General features: G+C 42.2%; 1 protein-coding gene across 1 annotated transcript; it reads right to left on the reverse strand.

Annotated features, from left to right (window-relative positions):
- Window positions 1-4,901: 4,901 nt before the first annotated feature.
- Window positions 4,902-10,950, reverse strand: prrt2 (proline-rich transmembrane protein 2). The gene is made up of 5 exons (XM_076759261.1): window positions 10,597-10,950; window positions 8,758-9,048; window positions 8,264-8,559; window positions 7,961-8,090; window positions 4,902-6,985 (listed from the first exon to the last, which is right to left on the reverse strand). Exons 2-5 carry the CDS (start codon window positions 8,981-8,983, stop codon window positions 6,969-6,971), a joined length of 669 nt encoding a protein of 222 aa, XP_076615376.1. The 5' UTR covers window positions 8,984-9,048; window positions 10,597-10,950; the 3' UTR covers window positions 4,902-6,968.
- Between the last annotated feature and the right edge of the window lie 77 nt (window positions 10,951-11,027).

An 11,027-nucleotide genomic window follows, 5' to 3' on the forward strand; every position in this document is an offset into this window, starting at 1 on the left:
TCAAATGTGCATTTTGGTGATCCTCTGACTTTACCTCTGGCGCCACCATGAGGTTGACATTTGTGGTTTTGAGTGACATGTCTTCAGCTACTGGATGGATTTCGAGGATACTTGGTACAGACATTCATATGCCTTTTAGGACAAATGTAACTTTTCATGTAGCACCATCGTCAGCCAAAACACCATGTCCAAAACTGCTTTATGACCAAATAATTTTAAAACTAACACGTTCAGCCTCAGCTGGACCATGTTCAGCGCTAATTAGTGAATGTTAGCATGCTTAACTATGATTGTGAACATGGTAAACATTATACCTGCTTAGCATCAGCATGTTACCACTGTGTGCATGTTAACATGCTAATGTTAGCATTTAGCTCAAAGTAGCATGGCTGTAGACTCTCAGTGTTATATGCAGAGATGCTAAAACTGGGGTTGTACACGCATACTTTCTGGCTGAAACTTGTGAGAAGTCTGTGGTTTTGTGAGGTAATTTTATTTAAACACTGATGAAGAGCATTGCATTAGTCCAGGTCCAGACGCAATAAAAACATGAATGAATCTTTGCAGATAAAAAAAAAAAAAAAAAAAAAAAATGTATATATCTAATCTTGTGAATCTACAGGAAGGAGGACTGGACTGCTGATGTTGTTCCAGGATCTGAGCTGAGATTACTGTAAAAAAAAAAAAAAAAAGAGGGGGGCGTTTGAGGAGAGTAAACATTCATTTTTTAGCCTTTCTGAGGTGGATCTGTATCTTAAATAATACCAGAGATAACCAACTAGTGATAATAAATTCAAATGATCAGCAGACGCTGCAGTAACATGTAAAAGAAAGGATTTATTGAAATAAGACTCCTAAAAAGGTGATAAAGGAAATGCCACAAAAAAGCATTAAAAAACAAACAAACAAACAAACAAACAAACAAACAAACCACTTTCTAATGATGCAGACTGACTCTAACATCACCGTTAAAGAATAATAATAGTTATTTCTGCTCAGGGAGGATTAATCTAAAATCCAGTGGTTTAACAGATTTGACGCAACCACGAACATTTATTTAAACCCAGGCTGTATCCTCTCTGTGGGGACAGACACCGGCACTGCTGCTGAGTGAAAAAACACATAATTGATAGTGATGAAAGATACTGCTAGCACATGATGTCACACAATAGTGAACTTCAGCAGCAGCCATCTGGCTGTCTGATGCCCTGAAATGCTTTCGATTTTAATAAGCTGAAAAAGATGAAGTCATTTTTGGATGGTCATCTCATAACAGTAGAACTGGCAGCATAATAAGGCAGTCAGAAGACGCCACAGTAAGGCCCTCTTGGATAATGCAAACAAACTAAGAGCTTTTATAGAAATATTACAGTGATAATTCACCACAGAGGGACAGAGCCATGAATCCACTCTGTGATGAAGAGTGGGTTTCCTTCAATAATGAGTGTGTTACTGCCACCTAGCCAGGATTGTGAAGAAAAGCTAGCAGCTTGCAGAGGATGCTGAAATGTGGTAGTAAGGCTGTGTACTAATAATGGGCCAATTGTGAGCCTGAAGCTCACAGCACATTTCAATTAAGCTTCATGCAGATATCAGAGAGGTACTCAATTGTAACCCAGTTCATTAGATTTATGAACAGATTTGCATGGATTGCTAAAATTGTCCCTTGGTGGTTCGCAAAGGTTGAGCTGTGCCTTAAAACACGTCCCTAAACAATGAAATAACCAGCCTTTATACCAACAACCCACACTCAACATGTGCTTTAAAGTTTCTTATTGATTGCAGGCAGAGGACGTTCCCCCAAATAACTCAATGGTTCATATGTCTGAAAACTACGTTCTTTATGGTGAAAGAGTTCTTCCTCCAGACAGGATTCAGTCCCTTTAAACAATCCATTGTGCTCTTCTTCTTGAGCAAAGACACACAGATACACAAAAAACTTCTCACACAAGGAACATTAGGGACAACAGTGCAACAGGTTTCTTTCCTTGCCAAAATTGTGCTGCATGTTCTATTTGTAAAAAGGTCAACACTTAGCAGCTTTATGACCCAAAAAAATACAACATGTAAAAATGATAACGTTGTCTTCACTCCTGCATGTATAAAATGTGTCATCCAATATGTTGGAAAAACAAGGAGAAGAGTTAAATTCAGAGTCAGAGTGCTGTCCGACAGCCTCCTGAATCACCTGTTGTAAGACACTTTGCAGCCCCCAGAGTGCAAGCTAACACATGTATGTATACCAGTGTGTATCAGTATGTGTCAGTGCTGTTGACCTGCTGCCAATTAGCTTCATGTATGTTCAATCAAGCCTTAAATGATTGATTAGGTGTACCTGCAAAGTAAATCAGGTTACAACAGGTGTTGAGGAGGATTTTTGTCCACTTGGCAAGGAGGTGCAGGGTAAAATGTAATCAGATTAAGACTGATGGGTTTAAATGTACGCATGAGGAAAACGAATGATTCATCATTAATTTGTCTCATTTGGAAGGCGACAGGCAAATATGGAACTTAATGGCAAATCAGGCACTGTTGACAGATTGTGTTAATCATTAATTATGTCTCTCGAAAAGTACATTGTGTTTATATTATATATATGATATAATATTGAATAGAACAGAGCCATCCTGAATGTTATTGGTAACACCTGTGCTTTGACTCAATCAAAATGTCTTCTGTGAAAAAGGCAACTCAAAACAGGCATTTTACCTGAATTCACAGCAGAAAAAGCCCAGATGTAACATGAGATTAATTATGGCCCCATTCCTTTTAGGTTTATTAGTAAACTCTGCCACTGAGCCAACATTCAACACACATCTCTGGAGCTGAAGCAGCTAAATGGAGTTCAGTTGTACTTAAATTTATTACACCTGCTTTTTCCTGCAGCAACATTTTGAGATGCCTGCTGTGAAAAAGGCCTATTGCTGACGCATCACACAGTTTTGAGGGTTTTTGATTACAAACGTGTCAATAAAAATTACTGCCACCGGAAATAACCAGTGGGCGTGATAATTCACCGTATTGATGCGAAATGAAAAACGATTGTCGAGCGGTGACTGTGTTTACCAGACAGCTGTCTCTGTTCACAGCACCGTGCAGTCAAAGTGAGCCTTTAATTCAGACCTGCTCTTTCATGTGGAAACTGACACCGTGTTAAAAAAAAAAAGGTTTGAGTTTCAATAACAGCTAATCCCTCTCTTCAAATGGAAAATCCACAATCCGTCCAAGCATTAATTCACACTCATAATGATTTCCTTTCAGCCCTTCTCTTTCCAGATGAAGCCGGCACTAATAGAGCAGCACGGCCACGGGTCAGTATGTCTCATTATGCTGTTACTTGCTACGCGGACTGACAGGATGATCATGATGCATCCAAACGCTGCCAAGTTGACTCACAGCCTCAGTGTTGATGTGACCCAGCTGGATAATCCCTGACCCACTTACTGCATCTGGATGTGACCCTGTCTGATATGCTGATCCCTGGCCGAGCCGCGCTCTACTGTATACCTCCTGTTAAATTAGCTGAGTACAAAGAAAAATACCTTTCGCTGTCAAAATGTTAACATTGGCGAGGGGGGGATTTTGCTGCTGTCAGATGTTGTGAGTGCTGTTACGTTTCTGCTACTGTGGTTGATTTTTTTTTTCACTGTGAGCTCAGGATGCTCCTCTTTAAACATAAACTTTTATAATAAAAGTGTGATACAGTCATGTTTAATTTGTCGGTGCAGTATTTCATGTGAGCTCTAATATCTCACTGAGAGCTGTGCGTCTCTTTATCCTTGTTAAGCCTGTGATGTTGTTTTTATCATCATTTCCATGTAATATATTTAAACAGAGCCTCTGTCCCAGCACATAATATTATACTTGTGATCGCTGCAACGTTAAAATTAGGACAGCAGCTAATGCTTATTATCACGATTGATTAATTTGCTGATTCTCATTTTACTCCATGATTCATTTGGTCTGCAAAATGTCAGAAAACATTTGACATTTAGAGTTTGTGGAACAAGGTTTGGCCTTCTTTTTTGGTAACATTTTTTAAAAAGGAAGAAGAAGAAAGTCAAATTTTCAACCTGTTTTTAATACTTACTGCAAACTAATGACATTCCCATCAGCCTCAGCTGCACTTTGTGTTTAGCACTGATTAGCACATGTTAGCATGCTAACATGATAAACATCAGCATTCTAATGCCTCTTGGATGTGTTGGCCTTCTTCATTGATGAAATCACTTTTCATTTTCAATTAATCGATTATCAAATAGTCGCAAATTTCCTGCCTTAACTAATGGACAAATCCTTGCAACACCAGTTGAAATAAATGGTATGATATTGTTATCAGGTGGCCGAATGTGCCACAAACAACATTTAAAAGATCATCACTGTCAGTTTGGATGCAGAAATCGACTATAAAAACAACACTTTTCTTCTTTATGATGATCCAAAACAAACTGCTCTTGTTCAGAGTTATGAAAGCCTGTAATAACAGCCTCTTTAAGGGTTTCAAAAACCTCAGAGGAAATAAGGAGGCTTATGCTGCTTTGATTTTGCTGAAGTCATCTGAGGCTTTAGCTCTCATTACAGCGTATTTCCTCGGCCTGCGGCCTCTCCCTTCAGCAGTTTGCTCTTCCTGCTGTCTCCGCTCCGCTGCCTGACAACAGCATGCGCTTTCAGTCCCTGCAGCTTACACGCTCTCACAGTACGGACGACTACATCAGTACTTCCCCGCATTTATATATTTATCTCTTAGCTCTCATCTGCTAAACTGCAAAACCCAATCTCTTCTCAGTGGCTAAGCTGTCTGGATATCTCTCACTTGTGACACTCACTCTCCCCCACAAAAACAAAGCCTCTTTAATCTCCACCGCTGCTCTTTATCGCTTCAACACGACAATGAAAACACGTTGCATGCATTGTGTCTTTATTATGAATGTGCTGCAGAAGTATAATATTCCAAGTGCCAGCTTATCTTTGTAATTTTTCAACTTCTATCATCATACATTAATGAAAATGCACAACATGCCAATAACCACAAAGATTATAGAAGCCTGGTGGCAATACAATGGTTGTCGGGAGGCTAGCCGACAGTTTCTGTGCCTACGTTAGATCATAACTACTTAACGCTAACTCATATCAACTAGAGAAGTATCACAATATTGAGATTTATATCTGCAGAATACACCAACTGTTGATTACAATTCAATTTACACATTAAGTACTAACAGAGGAAGAAATGCCGTATTAATCAATACAGAAAATTGTCTGCAGGAGTGAACTCATGATGAGAAATTGTGGCGTTTCTGTACATGATTCAAAATCCAAGGTATAATAAATTAGGAGAGTTTGATCCTTTCTTGATGAAACCCAGTTGTTTCAGATCACAGTGAGAATCACAGGTAGATAAAGATTAGAGGTTAGTAAAGGATACACAAGAGTTGTAATAATAATAATGATAATAATAATAATAATAATAATAATAATAATAATAATAATAAGACAGATATTAAAATTAGTTCTATTCATGTCTCATACCCATAAAACCATGGTCCCCTGAACCAGTTTTACAAATTAACCACCAAAAGACAGCAGCCTACGGTGCATGATAACAGAATGGGCGTATATTAAGGTGTTTGTTGCTGTTTTAGGGGTTCTTTCAAGGGTCAAAAAGGCCAGAATGGCTTGGTTTGAAAGCACAGGCTCCCTGTGGGCACAGACTGAGGCTCCAGCCACTACTTTGACTGCAATCACAAGCTATTTGATTTGTTAACCAAATAGTGACGCCCATAAGCACACAATACTACCGCCATCTATCAACTGTGGCACAGCACTTTGAGAGCGTCCCATTACGAAATCGTGTTTTCTGTTTCAAAATGATGTTTTACAAACATTATCAAAAGATAGGTTATAGATGACGTAGCATAATTAGCTTCACTGTAAAATGGATGTCTTAAGTATCTTGCTACAGTGTTTTTTTTTTTTTTTTTTTGTGAACATGTACCCTTTCCCCCCGGCTCACAGTGGTCAGCGGTGTTGAGAGGATAAACAGTGAAGGTGCAGCAGAGTTAAAACACTTTTGATGTTTCTCTCTACAACAGCAATTCTGTGTTGGGTCTTTACAAAGCAAACTTTCCCTCTAAATTCTTGTTTTTTGGCACATATTTTTCCTTGCAGTGATGACTGTGCCTTCTGCGCGAGACTTTCCATAATCCCTTCCATTCTAGCACCCGTAGCTCGTCCTTGGTAAGCCTCTTTTGCCACCCGTGCACTCACTCTCAAACACAAGATGCATGGCGGGGAGTCATGAGAACCACACAGCGGAGAGTCTGCGACGAAGAGGACACACAGTGATTCAAAGTGTTTCTTCTCTGTGAGGGAACAGGGTGAATTTCTGCTCCGTGGTTCCGATGTAGCACAAATCCCAGAGCCTCTCCACGTGTCCGAGGGGATTTGACGGCAAGCCTGAACTCTGATGCTGTCCGTCGTCGGTGCAGTGAACGATGGACTTGGCGGGTATTTTGTTGCTGACGCTGGGAGGCAATCCAGCCCGTTTCACGTTCTGTAACCACCTCCACTGGTCCCCCCATTTTCTAGTCCACCTTGTCTGAGTCAGCTCTGCGGGTGACGATGGGATTCTCGAAGAGCGTGTGTCTTGGTCAAGAATCGTTCTGAATGTGTTGACCAGAATACGAAGGGGCTGATTAGACTGTCTACTCCCTTCTCCATCTAACATCAGACGGACAAACCCACCCCCCCCCACCCTCCCACCCCACACTCAGAGCAGCATCATTTGCATATTTTATTTTCTTCCATTAGCAAAAAGGGATTTAAATGGATTACAGAAATATAAGTAAGCGCTGTATATCGGGTGCATATTTGTCACACATCCAGGTAATGACTAGGCGGTAAAGACGGTGGTGCAGGTGCGGGCCAGACGGTCAGTTGCCTTATCCAGTTTCATCCTGGGATGAAACTCAGGTTTTCACATTTACTAAAAAAAGAAAAGGAAGCATATTAGTTGAAGCTATATGTTACTGCAACCTAATATGGATGTATAAACTTTCACAGACCACAGAGGACAGTTAAATAATGAGAAAAACAAAGATTGCTGAGTCCCAGAGCCCTTAAACTCAGCTTGTGTGTACAATAGCTCTTCCAGTCATTAACTTAATTGGGACATCTCTTGCCTTAATGAGAGCCAACTGGGCGCAGGCGAACACAAAGTACAAATAAGTATCTGCTTGAACTGCAGCGGAAAGGCGAGGCATCATTTAACTGACTGACCCTTCATGCTCATATTTAAATATGAGACAAATGAGTCACTAAAAAGTAATAATCACTGATCTGTTATCACAATCCCTTTATTCGCCAGGTGCAATAAATGTACATTTATTTGTCTTGTGAGCACGTCAACAACTCACTGACATACATATATGTATACAAATGGTACAAGGACAACAAGACTTCACATTTTGTACAAGCAAACAGGGCAAGGCGTACAACAGACAGCAGACTACACTACACATATCACTCTACAGATACACACACAGCAGTCTGAGGCATGCAGTCGGTTACAGCTGGAGGCTGGAGGCCACCCATGCAAATGGAAAAAATATGTCATAAAATGTAGATCTGACTGATGCAAATGTGATTAATATGTTCTGATCTCTGTGTAGCGTTGATATAGTTCCTAAAGTGCCGCAGTGTGTAAAGACGAGTGCAGGCGTTCTAACTAGTGCAATATTATGCAAACATGGATGGTAAGAATATCAGTGATTACAGTCAGATTGTGCGAACATAGCTAAATATTATACTGTGATGGAGTAAATAGTGAGAGGAGCAGGTTTTTGGGGGACCAGTGGGATTGAAGAAAAAAAAAGGGAGAAGTTCAGGGGCACGAATCAGCTGTGCACTGGGGTTAAAAAAGGTGAGGTTAAGGTTTAAAGGTCAGATTTGGGACACTCACTGGCCAGGTTGACAATGCAGGCGATGATTATGACCGTCCCTCCTACTAGTGACACCATGGAGAGCATCTTGGCCACACGTCCCAGACGCACGGCACCGTCCAGGTTCCCCTGCTCGAGACTGTTCTTGGACTGAAGGAGAAGATTGAACCATCAGTTAGATTGAGTTTGACACGGATGCAAATTAAAAAAACCAAAAAAGCACTAAAAATCAGCAAAGTCGCATTAGAGCAACAAAACTGCTGTTACTGAAAATAGAATAAGATGTCAGAAATCAAAAGCCAGACAACAGAGCCTGTTCTTACCATGATGGAGTAGACAAATCCCACAATGTTGATAGGCCAGACGGGGCAGAAGCAGGCCAGCACGGACAGGAGGAGGTAGTCTTTAACTTTGGTCCGGTCCAAAGGCGGGTTGGTGGCGATGCTGGAGTGGCGAGAAAGTGACGGCCTGGGCGAGAAGGCGGTGTAGCCGATGGAGCTCGCCCTGCTCCCCTTCCTGGTCTTGTTGTGATGGGGGTACGAGATGGAGTGCTGTCGTCTGGGAGGGGAGGAGATGACTGGGGAGGTGCTCTCTGCAGGCGCTGGGTGGATCCCGTTACCTACGCATGAGGGACGAAAAGGACGAGCAGATGTTTGAAACACTGGCAAAGGGAAATGTGTGTCGACTCTCCCAGGAGCGCTTTCGTGCTCTGGAACCTGACTTGCTCTGAGTGAGCTGACTCAGCAGCTGTTTTACCCCCCCACCACACACTCCCTCCACCCGCTGCCTTAATATGAGGTCAAACTCAGTCACTTACTGTTCTTCAGCTTCTCGTTGATGACTATGACTAGCTCTCCTTTGGATTTGCTGCGGGGGGGCCTTGTGCTGGCCGGGCTGCTGCTGTGGATGAGTTGTTCGCCTCTGACTGGTAGGCATGGCTCAGAAATGGGGGCTTGGCTCGCCAGAGAGCCCTCCTGGTCCAGCAGCGATGGTTGTTCCTCCCCTGGCCAAATGGTGGGACATGGCATCATGTTCACAGCCATGCTGACATCAAAATGAGGCCTCTGTTTGTGGTCCAGTCCTGTGTGCGTGCAGCCTGTAGTTACACCTGGGGGGCAGAAAATGGTTTCAACAATGTTGGTAAACAGAAGCTGCGCCCTCCAATCGGCTTAGGGACTGTACAAAAATTATTCAGGTGGGCTGAAACAGGAGAGGATTGTGTATTTTTTCATTTTGCTGACAAAGGGGTTGTAACACCCCTCCCACTATCTTAGAGGCAGCCCTGGGAACCTCACAGGCTTGTTTGACATGGGAGGGTGGTCAGCATTTGACAAGGTGCTCTGAACAGGGGAGCGTCATTTAAGTTTTTCTCAGCTCAAAGTAAAAGTGTAAAGAGCATTTTAAAAGATCAAAAATGTATATAAAAGGTGTGTTTTGCCATATGAGGACAACAATCATGCATCTTTGCCATTAATTGTGGCATAGAAAGTGACATTCTCAGCCCTTGGATCAAAACTAAAGAACGGCTTAAATATTTGTGAAGCAGGGCACCGGACATCATTTTAACAAAGCTAACTCCATTCCTATTGTTTGATTTGGATGCTATGTGAAAATTATTATTCCATTAAAGAGAATTTTTAGTCTAGAGCCTTTAAATTGGCTTTAAACGGAGCCACGCTAAATCTACGTTAGCCGCTACTAGCATAACACACCAGGATCCCTGACTGAACTGTCAATGCATTGTGGGTAATGGAGGTGCCAGGTTTTGAGGAGGACGAGGGAATGTGTGCCATAAAAAATGCTGCATTATTTTTATTTTTATTTAGTTATGTCATTATTTACAGATCCTGGAGGGAGGGTCCTGCCTTTTTCAGCCCCCCCTCTCACTCTAATAACTTTAATACAGTCCCTAAATACATTGCGCTTCAGGCGATTTATAGAGTTTAGATCCAGGCTCAATATCACGATAAGCCTCTTTATAATCCCCCCTGACTTCAGATCACATGTATCCTCTTCCTTTTATCATCACTCCTCATGTCACGTTGAATTGTTCATAAACAGTCTCGTGGTAAACACATAAAGTACACGCATGTTCTGCTGTAAATGAGGCCTCAAAGCTCATATTAAAATAGCAGAGTAACACAAGAGGGGGAAAAAAAAAACAGGTCACAATGACATGAGGAGTACAAAGGCACGGCAGATGGAGGCAGGTTGCTTTGTAATGATAGAAGCGGCCATAGTCTCCGTGCAGGTGCGGACAGAGCGTTATTTCATCATGTGGTGTGTACACAGGCTGGCATATGGTGGTCGGTTGATGGGCACAGACAAAAGGGAAAAGGACAGAGCAGAAAAAAGGACGAGGACAAAGGAAAAACAGTCGGACAGACGAGTGAAGGAGGAGGAGGAAGAGGAGGAGGAGGAGGGTGGCTGCTTATTAATTAGCCTGCTGCTGCTGCTTGATTTGGATTCAGTGGATGTGGGCTCGCAGTGATAAGCAGGAAAAAAAAAAAACACACACACATGCACCTTGCATTGGATGCTTGCTTTTAAAGCAAACTGTGTGTGAATAGCACTAATCACTGATGGTGCTGTTTAGTATTTCACACCGACACACAGGGGAGGAGGACAGGTGGGAATGAAGATAAATCAAACTGACCTTTTTAATCCAGCGCCCGTCTCAACGCAGCCGGAGCGTCCCTGGTTTAGGCATCCTGCTAACGTTATGTTCAGGTGCAAAATAAAACCAAATATAAAATTCAGCTTCAGGCGTGACCAAACATCTCAAATGCAGCCACGGAGCGTTTGTAAACGTGCGCAGTTTTGTGTGAAATCCGAGAATATCCGACAGGGAAGCTGAGGAGCGGACGGGGTTGCTGTAGCGCCTGTTTCCAGCGCAGTGTGCTGGGATGGATGGGGAGTCTCCGGGATGGCAGGGCGGATCAGGGAGGAGGGGTGTGTGTGAAATGAAAAGTGAAATCCACCAGACTACGTGATGTGGGAGAAGGAGGAGGAGGATGAAGGGGATGCTGGATTATAGCATCCTCCTCCTGTTAAAAAAAAAAAAAAAAAAAAAAAAAAAAAAAAAAC

Source organism: Chaetodon auriga, chromosome 20 (genome assembly GCF_051107435.1).
Source record: "Chaetodon auriga isolate fChaAug3 chromosome 20, fChaAug3.hap1, whole genome shotgun sequence".
NCBI classification, from domain to species: domain Eukaryota; kingdom Metazoa; phylum Chordata; class Actinopteri; order Chaetodontiformes; family Chaetodontidae; genus Chaetodon; species Chaetodon auriga.